The 12,976-nt window shown below is 56.6% G+C and overlaps 2 protein-coding genes across 3 annotated transcripts in view; both read left to right on the forward strand.

Annotated features, from left to right (window-relative positions):
* The first annotated feature begins 584 nt into the window (after positions 1-584).
* Srf (serum response factor) lies at positions 585-9,697 on the forward strand. 2 transcript variants are annotated; one of them, XM_005072345.4, is made up of 7 exons: positions 586-1,456; positions 2,973-3,239; positions 4,932-5,193; positions 5,746-5,865; positions 6,611-6,802; positions 7,166-7,242; positions 7,381-9,697. In XM_005072345.4, exons 1-7 carry the CDS (start codon positions 941-943, stop codon positions 7,474-7,476), a joined length of 1,530 nt encoding a protein of 509 aa, XP_005072402.1. In that variant the 5' UTR covers positions 586-940; the 3' UTR covers positions 7,477-9,697. The 2 variants fall into 2 exon arrangements, with proteins under 2 accessions (XP_012970589.1, XP_005072402.1); XM_013115135.3 differs by lacking the exon at positions 6,611-6,802 and having other exon boundaries at positions 585-1,456.
* Positions 9,698-10,185: 488 nt separating this feature from the next.
* The window catches only part of Cul9 (cullin 9), a 38,061-nt gene continuing 35,270 nt past the window's right edge, over positions 10,186-12,976 (forward strand). Inside the window, exons 1-2 of the mRNA XM_013115072.3 lie at positions 10,186-10,303; positions 12,098-12,701. Coding sequence (XP_012970526.1) covers positions 12,107-12,701 — 595 coding nt within the window. The 5' untranslated portion in view covers positions 10,186-10,303; positions 12,098-12,106. The remainder of the gene's footprint in view (positions 10,304-12,097; positions 12,702-12,976) is intronic.

The following is a 12,976-nucleotide window of genomic DNA, read 5'->3' on the forward strand; positions in this document are numbered from 1 at the left end:
GTGGGAAAGTGTTGATCCTTTGAAAAGAGAGAGGAAGGGAAGTGGGGGGCGGGGTGGGGATGGGGGAGACGGGCCGGGACGAGCGGAGCCGCCGGGCTGGAGGAGTCTAAACACTCAGGCTCCCTTGGCTCCAACCCCTTTACCTTCCTCAGGAAGTGCAGGAAGTGCCCCAATCTATCCCTGCACTCCTTCGCCGGGCTTAGGGAGCATTTTTCCTCAGTTGCTTCAAGCCCCGCAGGCCCTGGGGGTTCCCTCTCCGCGGCCAGCCAGTACCGCAGTCCTCTCCCGGGCTTCCTCTCCGCCAGCCCCTCTCAATTCTCCTCCGCGCCTCAACACTTGGGGGCGGAGCTGGCTCGGCACCACTGTTCCTTTAAGGGGTTGTCCCCGCCCCTCTCGGAATCGCGGTCTGACGCGGGATGACAGCAGCGAGTTCGGTATGTCTATGCAAATCAGTGTCCCCTTCGGGCCAATAGGGAGCGGAGGTGCCGGAAGCGCGGACCAATAGGGCGGGGGCGCTGGGGCTCACCATATAAGGAGCGGCCTCGCCATAAAAGGAAACATTGTATCTCTTTATATGGGGGGGGAAGGGTTGGGGGATACCTCCGCCGCCAGCGCGTGGTCCCGGCCCCCTCCACCCGCGGTCTCGGCCGCGGCCAGCAGCCCCTGCCCCCCGGGGGACGCTGACGGCCGCAGGGCGCGCCTCCCCGGCACACGGACAGGGGGCGCTGCGCGCGGCCTGGGGCAACCCCGGCCATAGGGGCAGGAAAGTGAGGGCCCAGGTCGGCCCGGGCGTGCAGGGGCCCCGGGTTCGCAGCGGCGGCCGCGGCAGCGAGAGCGGCTCTAGCAGCAGCGGGAGTGCCCGGTGGAGCCGGGAAGCCGATGGCGGCGGCGGCCCCGATCCCTCGCTGACTTGCCCGTCCGTCCTCCTGCACTGAGCGCCATGTTACCGAGCCAAGCTGGGGCCGCGGCGGCTCTGGGCCGGGGCTCGGCCCTGGGGGGCAGCCTGAACCGGACCCCGACGGGGCGGCCGGGCGGCGGCGGCGGCGGGACTCGCGGGGCGAACGGGGGCCGCGTTCCCGGGAACGGCGCGGGGCTCGGCCCGGGCCGTCTGGAGCGGGAGGCTGCAGCGGCAGCGGCGCCCACCCCGGCGCCCACCGCCGGGGCCCTCTACAGCGGCAGCGAGGGCGACTCCGAGTCCGGCGAGGAGGAGGAGCTGGGCGCCGAGCGGCGCGGCCTCAAGCGGAGCCTGAGCGAGATGGAGCTCGGCGTGGTGGTCGGTGGGCCCGAGGCGGCGGCGGCAGCCGCCGGGGGCTACGGGCCGGTGAGCGGGGCGGTGAGCGGGGCCAAGCCGGGGAAGAAGACCCGGGGCCGCGTGAAGATCAAGATGGAGTTCATCGACAACAAGCTGCGGCGCTATACGACCTTCAGCAAGAGGAAGACGGGCATCATGAAGAAGGTACCCGAGCCGGAGGTTGGCGCGCCCCGGGGGTACCCGGGGGGTGGGTGTGCGCGAGGGTGACCCGGGAGCGAGACAGAGCCGAGGCGGAGGTGAGAGGCGGCGGGTCCCCAGGTGTGTAGGAGGGGATGGCTGCGCACCGGCCGCGCGAAGGGGAGGGGCCGCCGGGGAAATGTGGGGAGAGGGGAGATGCTGCGAGCGTCCGGAATCCGGGGCAGAGGCGCCAAGGTGGGAGTGACCAGCGCGCGGGAGGAAAGAGGGTCCTGGAGGAGTGCAGGAGAGAACGGGCCGGCAGGAAAGTGGCAGGATAACCAGACTCGGGGGTCAGCCAGTGTGCGTGCGGGAGAGGCGGTGGAAAGGGGAGCAGAAGGGTTTGAAGTGAGGAGGCTGGAGTTGGATGACAGCAACGAGCGAGCGTGAGTGGGAGGAAAGTGGGCATCGCCGGAGTTGTGCGGGCTTGAAGGACAGGCGGCGTTAGGGACCAGGTGAGGAAGCTGGGCGGGAGATCTGCTGCTGCCTTGAGGAACGGCAGGCAGAGACCAAGTCCCGCCCTGGCCTTGTGTCTTCCGTTGCTTTCTCTGGAAATCTCACGCTGCCCGCAGGACTGGCTGCAGAATCTTTGGGACAAGTAGTGTTTCCAGCTCTAGGGCAAATCAGTGTATGCAATGTTGGGGACAGGAAGATTTGTAGAGGTATCTTTTGCCAGCCGATATCCTATAAAACGTGGTGAGGAAAGGGAGGGGTCATCTTGGAGTCTAGGAGATACAGGAAGGGATGTAAGCCAAGGAACTGGGAAACTAACTGCAACCTGGGAACCAGTGCTGTTATCTGCTCCTTGTAGAAGCCAGAACGGCTTCCAAGGTGGGTTGTGCAGTTTAGCTGGGGATCCCATTCCTGGCTTCATAGCAGAGTATTTGCTGCAAACTCGGCTCTCATCATTTCGGGCATTCTATCAGTAACCCTTGACCACCATGGAAAGGTTCTGTGAGAAGGTAGTAAGTACCTTGGGGCCTTCCTTATCCTTCTATCCCAAGGCAAAGGAACAGGGCAGTATAGTATTACAGGGCGAAAAGCGTTAGGCTGTGGCAACAGGTTAGAGCCTGTCGAGTGTTCTGGCAGGAAGCATGGGCAGTTGCACACTCACATCGCTGTTATCACTAGTGAGTGTGAACTCCAGTGTGGTAGGGATCTCAGTCTCTCTGACAGTGAGGGGGAAGCGGGCACCAGGCAGTGTTAGTGGATTGCTATAACTAACTGGGTCTTTCTGGGTCCCTTTGCGTTTGTACACCCAGTCCCTGCTGACAGCTATTCCTGTTTGCTTGGGGTGTCTGCAGTCAGTGGGACTGCTTCTTCAAGGACATGGGTAGTTTTTCCCCTTCAGATCCTAGATAGGACCCTGCTCCCGTCACTGGAGTTGAAGGGTCACCACAGCAGTCTGTGCTGGAGATCCCCATGTAATTCTCCCCAGAGACGTGGGGTGGAAATGCTGACCTGCCCATCTCCCTCCCAACTTCAGGCCTATGAGCTGTCCACGCTGACAGGGACACAGGTGCTGTTGCTGGTGGCCAGTGAGACAGGCCATGTGTATACCTTCGCTACCCGCAAACTGCAGCCCATGATCACCAGTGAGACCGGCAAGGCACTGATTCAGACCTGCCTCAACTCGCCAGACTCTCCGCCCCGCTCAGACCCCACCACAGACCAGAGAATGAGTGCCACTGGCTTTGAAGAGCCGGACCTCACCTACCAGGTGTCGGAATCCGACAGCAGTGGGGAGACCAAGGTGTGTTGTTGGCTCACCTAGTAAAGGGGGGGGAAGAGGGTCCCTTTCCTTTCTGGGCCTGGAGCAGGGAAATAGATGTTCTTAGTGATGTGGAGTGGGACCAGGTTAGTGGTCCTTATCGTGGGAGACAGGTGTCCATCCTCCATTCCTGACAGGAGGCCGGCCCCCTAGATAAGCGGGCGGCCTCCGTGCCCATATAAGGCTGGTTCGGGCTCCACGCCGGCCTCCCGCCCGCAGCCCGCCTGCCTGGCAAGGCCTTCGCATTCCTCCGCCAGCTGTCTCCCCGCTGGGGGCGGGGGTGTAGTTTAGCCCTGCCCTCCTGGCAGGCTAGGAATAGGAAGGGAGCCTCCGAATCCAGGGTCCTGGGAACCCACTGCTGTTTCTAAGCGGGATGTCAGATTGGGCAAGGAACAACCGTACTAGCGAGCCTCATAACCGGTGTCCGGGATACCCAGGCCTGGGCTGTTAGGGAGAGCATTGGCCTGCCACTAAGGATGCCGACTCTAGTTACGCCTCCCCCTTATTCCCGGTAAGGAGAGGGGGGCGGGTCTTCCTGCTTGCTGTCTGTGGAGCTCCACCTTCCGGGTGCCTAACTAGTTGACCAATGGAAGGAAGCGGCACTGTTTGCCTTAGCAACGCCTCTGCCAATCAAAGGCCTTGGGGCCGGTTGCTTAGCAAACATCCCAGGCTGACCCACCCCAGCTTTTTGAATCAAGTCGGATCTAGGCCTGGCTGCTTGGTTCTCATCTCTGGCTGCTTCCTCCCTACTCTTAAGAATAGCGGCCCTCTGAGGAGAGAGGTTCTCCTTGTGTTAGTTACCTGTTATCTGCAATCATTTCCTGGCGTGTGTAGGCCTCATTTCCATGCATTGGGTAAGCCCCTCGGTGGTCTTTGCTTGGTTGCCTAAAGTGCTACACTGTCAAATCTTCATGAGCTTTTTTTTTTCTTGAAAAAAAAAAAAAAAGCTCAGTCCCTGCCTTAGAGCCCAGCAGTTCAGAACCGTAAGAACCCTTTTGAAGAGAACTCAAGCCCAACCCTCTCACGTTTTGAAGAGGAAATTAAAGCTCATAAAAAGGAAGTGATTTTCTCAGGGTCACCCCGACAGTCACTGCCAGAGCTAGAGACAGACTGAGTGGGATTTGTGCAGTTCCCTGGGGGCAGAGACACGCAGGAGTTCTCACTGGAAGAGCTGCAAGTGTCATTCTGATCGTGGTGGGAGCACAGATGTTTCTCTCTGAGTAGTTCTAGGAATGCCAGCCTGCTTCATCATCTTCACAACCCCCGAGTTATGTAGTTGTATTTTTTCTTTGTTTGTAATATTTATTATTTTGAGACAAGGTCTCTCAGTGTAGTCCTTATTGTCCTGGAGCTCACTTTGTAGACCAGGCTGGCCTTGAACTCACAGGTACTCCGGCCTCTGCCTCTGCCATGCCCGGCGTTACATTTGTAATTTCTAAACTTTGAGGCAGGGTCTTACTGTGTGGACTAGGACTGCCTCAGCTTCCCAAGTGCTAGGACTGAAGGTCACCACCAGGCCTAACGATGGCTTCATGACTTGCATGGCGCAAGTGAGTGGTAAAGCAGGGCTTTAAGTGACTGCAACACCGATGTCTACCTGAACTCTCAGTCACACACAGCTGCTGCAGGATGAAGTCCGTTAGGTGCTCATTGTCCATCTCTGCTCTGGTGCAGGACACACTGAAGCCAGCATTCACAGTCACCAACCTGCCGGGTACCACCTCCACCATCCAAACAGCACCCAGCACCTCCACCACCATGCAAGTCAGCAGCGGCCCCTCCTTCCCCATCACCAACTACCTGGCACCAGTGTCTGCTAGCGTGAGCCCCAGTGCTGTCAGCAGTGCCAACGGGACTGTGCTCAAGAGTGCAGGCAGTGGCCCTGTCTCCTCTGGGGGCCTCATGCAGCTGCCCGCCAGCTTCACCCTCATGCCTGGTGAGTCACAGGGGCCGGCCGGGAGAGCTCTGTTCTCTCTGGGACAAACTGAGAGTGTTGAGAGTGGTTTTAGGGCCAGCCCCAGGAAGACCTCTGTATTTGCTAAGAGAAGGTGAGCATGGGTTAGAGCCAAAGAGAATCATCGTATGTCCCATTGGAAGACAAGCTTTGTCCAGTGAGATCCCTGCTGTTGGTGTAAGTTCCAGCTTCCAGCTCTCCATTCTGGTCTTGTCTGACTAGCTTGCTCTTGTACCGCCATTGCTATGGAGACAGTTGGTGTTCTACCACTTCTCTTGTGACTGGAGGGCAGGATGGGTCCTTGGTGGGTTGAGGATAGTTCCCGGTCAGGTGAGGAAGATGGAAGGAAGTCTGAGGCAGGAGAAAGAGAGAAGTCACTTCCTTGGGAGCGTGAATGGCCTTTTCAGGTCCCAGGGGAACATATAAGAGTTGGGAGCCAGTGTCCTGGACCCTGGCACTGTAGTACTCCAGCATGTTTGGTGAGGGTGACAGACTACATAGAATTGAGCCCAAGTGAAACACTGTGTCTTATAGGTGGGGCAGTGGCCCAGCAGGTCCCTGTGCAGGCCATCCAGGTGCACCAGGCCCCACAGCAAGCGTCTCCCTCTCGTGACAGCAGCACGGACCTCACGCAGACCTCCTCTAGCGGGACAGGTATGACTCCTTGTCACCCCCCATGCCCTGCCTTCCTAAAGGAAGCCTAGCAGAAGGTGCTTAGCTGTGTGGCTCCTGTACTGAGGAAACTGGGGCTTCTGGTCTCATGTTTGTAGGAAAGTGAGGTGAGCATGGCTGGGCTTTGAACCCTGCTCTGCAGCAGGCATGTGGAGTCAAGGAAGACATAAGGAAGCACTGAAAATTATTTGCTGGATGACAAGGAGCAGTCAGTGCATTTGTCACCATCTGGGGGCATTGCAGGTCTTCACTGGCTCTAATTCCCCCCGGCTGTCTTTGGTCATTTCAGGAGTTATAGCAAACTCTTGTATGTAAGTTACTGTCTCAGAATCTCCAGTGTTACCTCAAACCCAATGAGTCAGAGTTTGTACTTTAGCAAGGTTCCTGTTACCGTTGGAAAAGGGCTTCTCCAGGACGCACTGGTTAGGGTAGGTTTAGGGAGAGGGAGAAGAAACAAGCGAAGTAAAAAGTGAGTGATGGAGTTTCCTGGGAGAGGGTCCATCATTGTGATGCTGGGGTTCGGGAACAGAGAATTGGATACATAGACAGCCCCACTCAGAAGAAAATGTTAGGCTTTTTTTCAGTTGATGACGAGGAACAAAGAAACAATCTTTTTTCAAACTTGTGACACAGAGCATGGTACAAAGACCCTGGAGGTCGGAACCCTGGGGCAGGGTGAGAGGTAGCAGCAGGGGTCAGCTCCGTGATGTGTGTCTGTGTTTTCCAGTGACGTTGCCCGCCACCATCATGACGTCGTCTATACCCACAACTGTGGGTGGCCACATGATGTACCCTAGTCCCCATGCAGTGATGTATGCCCCCACCTCGGGCCTGGCTGATGGCAGCCTCACCGTGCTCAATGCCTTCTCCCAGGCACCATCCACCATGCAGGTGTCCCACAGCCAGGTCCAGGAGCAAGGTGAGGGAAGGGCCAGGGCTGAAGGAAGAAGGACCATTTCTCCCGTTTACAGGCACTCACATGTGCCCCAGCTCCAACTCTGAGATCTGTCCCCCCCTCCCCCAGTGCCCACATGCATCCCTGCACAAATACACAGACTTGGACATTCTCACACTCACTGGTCAACTGTACTTGTTCGTTTGGACACTCATGCACACTAAGTCCTCACACCACAGGCACCCTCATGCATTGCATGGGACACTTTGGGGCTCGAGTCCTTGGCCACCTGTCTCCCGCTCCCCAGTCACTTATGTATATGGCACCTCGGAGATCTAGACGCCCTCCTAAGCAAGTGAATGAGTAGCTCCATGCTTCCCGATGCAGGTGGTGTCCCTCAGGTGTTCCTGACAGCACCCTCTGGGACCGTGCAGATCCCTGTGTCTGCAGTTCAGCTTCACCAGGTAAGCAGAGCAAGAGGACCCCATCCCTACCCCCTCCCGCCCCCTCCCACCGTGTCCCGCTCAGCCAGCCTTAGCAGAGGCTCACCTGTTTCTGCTCAGGGCTGCATGAGCCCGCTTGTCCTCCCTGCTTCCCCACAGATGGCTGTGATAGGGCAGCAAGCTGGGAACAGCAGCAACCTCACCGAGCTACAGGTGGTGAACTTGGACGCCACCCACAGCACCAAGAGTGAATGACCCGCCCGCCACCCTGGACAGATGGCCCGAGGGACGCACCACTTATTTATTGTTGCCTTTTCACGTTTTCTGTACACACAGTGACTGGCCGAAGGAGGGAGGCAGGGAGAAGGAGTGGGCAGCCACAGGACTCTGCCCTCTCACTCCAGCCAAAGAAACGGGCCCGCCTGCCCTCACCTGCCCTCCCTCCCTCCCCTCCTTCCTGCTTCACCTACCATGCTATTGAAGGTGGAGCTGTCCTCCCCCCTCAGGCCCCTTGCCAGCTTGGCTCAATGTTTGCTGAGTATTAGCTTACCCAGTGGGACTGTGCCCACCTTCCCACTCACAGGCCTTCTGTGGGAATGGGCGCAGTTTCCCCCTCTGAGGAAGCATTTGGGGCCCTCTCTCCAGCCTCTTTGGCGACCTCTGGTTAGCTCTGAGTCTGCCACAGTCTGGGTCAAAAAGAGCCCTGCCCCTGCCCCTGCCCCTCAGGGACCCAGCTGGGAGACGGGGGTCTCTTCCCTTATGCTGCCACCCTGTGCCCCTTTCAGCCCCTGAGTAGCTGGGCCTGTGCACTGGGCAGTTAGTGGGGCTACCTCCCCTGCCTTGCCGCTCTGTTCCCATGACCTCCAGGGGCTCTTGGGTTGGAGGGAACCTCCAGTGTTCTCTCTTCCCCTTTGTCTTCCCCCCCTTCTCCCAGCTGCTTTACTTAAAAGTTGATTTTAAACTTTTTATTTGAGGAGATGAAGTGAAAACAAATCTATAAATATATATTTTTAAAATATTTAACTTTTTTTTAATGGCGTTTTTCTCATCCCCCCTCCATGCCCAAACTCCCCTTTCTTGGAGAGTCCTTAGGCTCTCTAGAACTGGCTGGGCCCCTGGGGACAGCCACCCCATGAGCTCGGGGTCCACCAGTGTGTGTGAGGGAGATTCTGGGTTTCCCCCATGCCCTGGGTTCTTTCTAGGAGAAAGCTGGGGGAGGGGCCCTCAGGCCATGTCCCAAAAGGGGAGGGGAGGGTGACCCACAACTCTAGGCTTCTTTTGCCCTGTGGGGTTGTGGCTGGGAAGAGGAAGAGGGAGACCAAATGTGGGGCAGGGCGGGAGGGGCAGGTGGAGGGACTGGTTCATTGTGCCACAGCATGGCCACTGCAGCCTTGTGCTCCCCGGGCTTGCAGCTCCCTGGGGCCCAGGTTGCGGTGAGCAGGATAGGGTCTGGGGGGTGGGGAGACACAGGAATGGGTCGTATAGGAGCAGCTCTTGGGCTGAGCGCAGCAATGGAGAGCTAGCAATGGGCAGCTCTCCCAGGGAGTGAGCAGCTACTGTAACTTTTTTAAATTAAGACAAAAAGCCTTGAAGAAAATGACTTTATTTTTCTAAGTGTAACCTCAGTATTTATGTAATTTGTACAGGGCCATGCCCCACCTCCTTAGAACCCGCTTGGGGACCTTGAGGGTGGGCTAGGATAGGGGGGAGGGTATTTTACCCTGTGTCAGAGCCAGCCTAAACCACCTGCATCCAGAAAGGGAGCTTTTTCAGAATGGCAGTTGGGTGGAGTGTCTCATTAAGCCCTTGCCCTCAGTAGGACAGCCTGCTTCTGTGGTTAGGGGACGGGCGGGGAGGGTTTTTGTACTGCCTAGGTATTGTGGGGACGATCCACTGATGGGTTTGAGAGCCCCCCCAACCTCACATCCCCGTTGCTGTCTTCCCCAGCCAGGGATGCCATTGTTCTGGGCTTTCTCCTGGAAATAGCTGGGGCCTTGGGTAGCTTTCAAGTCTGGGGCATGGCAAACCAGGGGCCAGAGTGGGGGCCTGGGACTCAGGTCTGTAACTGCCCGGCCCTTTTCTCTGCCCCTGCTCCCCTCCACCACTCACTCACCACTCCCCCAGCACATGGGAGGAGATGTTTCCTCCTCCTCACACGAGATAGATCCAGTGGGCGAGTCAGGCACTGTGGCTATGTGACTGTGGCTTGGGAGACCCTGCTTGTCAGGATTGAGGTGGAACTTCTATGTGCAGCGACCCTTGTGTTTCCCTTCCTAAGTGGCTCTGGGGTGTGTGTGTGCTTGTGTTTGAGTGAGTGTCTATGTGTGAATGTGGGGTGTATGTGGGTTTATCAGTGGTTTCTACTTCTCCTGGGATGTTGACCCAGGAATAGTGGACATGGTCACATCCTATGTACAGAGCTTTCTTTTGTATTAAAAAAAATACTCTTTCAATAAATGTATCATTTTTGTGCACAGACTGGGGTCTTTGGCTGTGTCTTTGGGATCTTTTTAGCATATGGAGGGAGGAGTAAATACAACCCCCCCCTAAATTCTACCCCCAGAAACAGGGTACTTTGGACTATTGAATCTTACATGATTGAAGAAATCTGGGACTTCTCATATGCATGGTTTTGCTAGCAGCTCAGGACAGGTCAGTGGTTTTACATACCGCAGGGTTTGCGGAGTGTTGGGAAACTTAAGAACGAACACACACACACACACACACACACACACACACACACACACAATTGGTAAGTCATAGGGGGGGTGGGAGCATGGGTTAACATTATAATCCAGGAGCGGGTGCTACGATGGGTGGATGAGGCAGATGGACCCGGTGAGGAGCAGGGTGCTTCACACCTGACTAGCTGGGAAGGCCACTAGCTGCGGACTCCCCGGCTAGTACGCATGCTCCATTCACGCGCCGCTTTGCCACGCTCGTAGTGGGCCACGGTGGGACCCGTAGCCGCCGGGCCCGTGCGTGTGCCCGGCGTGTGCCCCGGAAAGGGGTTGTGGAGGAGGCGGGACGAGCTGTGGGACCCGCTGCTGGATGCCAGTGAGGGTGGAGCGGGCGGTGAGAGGTGAGAAGAGAGTCCTGCCCCTGCCGGTCGCTTCCCTTTCCCCGACCCCAAGCCCCTCACCCCCTCTCCCGGGGACTGGAGAGGGAAGTCGGTCTCGCTCGTCCTGTCAGCTCGCGCGCCCGCAGCCTCGCCCCCACCCCCACCCCGCCATTCCCAGCGCGGAGCTGGGCCGGCTCCACCGTCTCTCTGGAGTCTAGCACGGACGCGATCACGCTGCCTGCCGCTCCGTCCCCGCGGCCAGGCGTCACCTTCACGCCTGCGTTGACGCTCTGGTCTAGGCCCTCCCTATGCCGTCCCCGCCCCCCCGGCCAAGCCGGTGGTCTGACTTGGTCCTGTGCTAATAATTAACAGCCGCTGTGGCGTCCGTGGTTATCTCCTAGCCTCCCTTCCATGCTAAGTGGATCCCATCCCCATCGAAGATCACTGCTAGCTTGACTCTCCCTGTCTCCTGCTGATCGTCTGTGTACCCTGACACGACACCTGCCCTGGTCACCGTTTCTTCATTGCCTTCCGGTCTGCCCTCTCCACTGCACCTGCACTGCTTCAAATCACACACGCCTTTTTCTGAACACTTCGGTCCCATTAGTATTCTGCCTCAACACCATTCTCACCTGACGCCTGATCCCGACTGTCTCCATCTAAGAGTAGTAGTAGATTATGTAGGAATGCATTGTTTACTCTTGTGGGATTGACAATGCTTTGCTTTTTAAAAGATGGTCTTACTATGCCGTTGGGGTTGGCCTGGAACTTTGGGGAGCCCAGCCTAGCCTCAAAATGGTGATTTTCTTGCCTCAGACTCCAGAATATCAAGATTACAAGCATGTGCCAGCGCATCACGCTTAAACTCATAGCCTTTAAAAGAGATTGGAGAGGGGGAAGCTGGAGAGGTGGCTCAGTGGTTAAGAGCACTGCCTGCTCTTCCCAGGGTCCTGAGTTCAAGTCCCAGCAACCACACAGTGGTGCCCTATTCTGCCCTGCAGGCAAACATGCAGGCATCACTCTGTATACATATTAAATAAATCTTAAAAAGAGAGATTTATGGCACTGGGAGTGTGGTTCAGACACTAGATTCTTTGTCAAGCATCCATGAAGCCCTGGATTCAGTCCCCAGAACCCATATAGTGCTGACAACCATCCATAACTCCAGTTCCAGGGGATCCAATGCCCTCTTCTGGCCTCCAAGGGCACCAAGCATGTGTGTGGTGCACAGGCAAAACACGCATATATGTAATTATATGTCGTATATTATATGCACATCATATATAACAATAAAACAGATATATGTTTTTAAAGTAAATAAAAGGAGAGACTTATGTGCATTGAGTGTTTTGCCTGCATGTATGTATGTGCACCCATGTGTGTGCAGTGCCCTTAGAAGTCAGAAGAGCGTCAGACCTCTGAAACTGGAGTTACAGGTGGTGTTGAGCTGCCATGTGGGTGCAGGGTACTGACCCTGGGTCCTTTCATGGAGCAGCAAGTGCTCTTAACCCCTGAGCCATCTCCTTAGTTTCCATGCCCCCACCCCACCCCCACCCCGCAGTGCCAGGGAGTGAACTTGGCCTCTCACACACTAGACAGGTGCTTTTGAGCTCCTTGCTCTTTTCTCTATGTTCTGCTCTTATATAAATATAAGTATAGCTACTTATTTATCCGGCCCTACACTTAGTCTTTTTTGCATGAGCTCTACATTTCATCAAACAGCCACCAGTTACCACCTACCTGGTTTTGCTGCAAGATTCCATCACGCTCTTTCCTCTTTCACGGACTGCCTGTCTTTCTCCTTGTATATCCCAGGAGGCCAGGATGGTTGGGGAACGACGAGCGGGGGACCTCGTGGTGCCCTTGGGGCCCCAACTGCAAGCATACCCTGAAGAACTCATTCGACAGAGGCCTGGGCATGATGGGCACCCTGAATACCTGATCCGATGGCGGGTCCTCAGGTGTGGGGAAGAGGGCAAAGTGAATGGAGAGGAGGGCAAAGCGGAGCACCTCCTCATGTGGCTGTCAGCCCCCGAGGTCTACGCCAACTGCCCCTCGCTGCTGCGGGAGCGCACACTATCTAAAGGACCTCAGTGTGAAGCTGCTGGAGAGGGAGGGTGCTTCCCACAAGATCCAGGGGGCCTGGACGAGTTGGCAATGACAGAGATGGAGGCTGATGTGCGGGCCCTGGTACGCAGGGCCGCCAGGCAGCTGGCGGAAGGAGGGACCTCGAGTCTGACGGCCGCTGTGCTTCACACGGTCCACGTGCTCAGTGCCTATGCAAGCATTGGGCCCCTCACTGGAGTCTTCAGGGAGACAGGAGCCCTTGATCTGCTTATGCACATGCTGTGCAATCCCGAGCCTCAGATCCGTCGAAGTGCAGGCAAGATGCTGCAGGCTCTGGCAGCCCATGACGCTGGTAAGAGAGAGCAGGGGCATTGGCGGGAATGGGGCCACAGGAGTAAGAAGAGAGTTGGCAGAGAGTTCCCAGCCATTTCTAATAAGTAGCAACTCAGGGTAAAAGAAGCATAATGAATGGTACACCCAGAACAGAAAGACGTGGGGTTTATCTGTCACTCCTTGTGGCAGAGCGTAAAGCAGGCAGATTTGCACTTATTGAGTATTTGAGATGTATTGGTTGGTTGTGAAATTAGTATGGGGATGGATTATAGCTAGTTGAAAAATTAAAATATC

The sequence above is a fragment of the Mesocricetus auratus genome, unplaced genomic scaffold (assembly GCF_017639785.1).
Source record: "Mesocricetus auratus isolate SY011 unplaced genomic scaffold, BCM_Maur_2.0 Super-Scaffold_100021, whole genome shotgun sequence".
Taxonomy (NCBI): domain Eukaryota; kingdom Metazoa; phylum Chordata; class Mammalia; order Rodentia; family Cricetidae; genus Mesocricetus; species Mesocricetus auratus.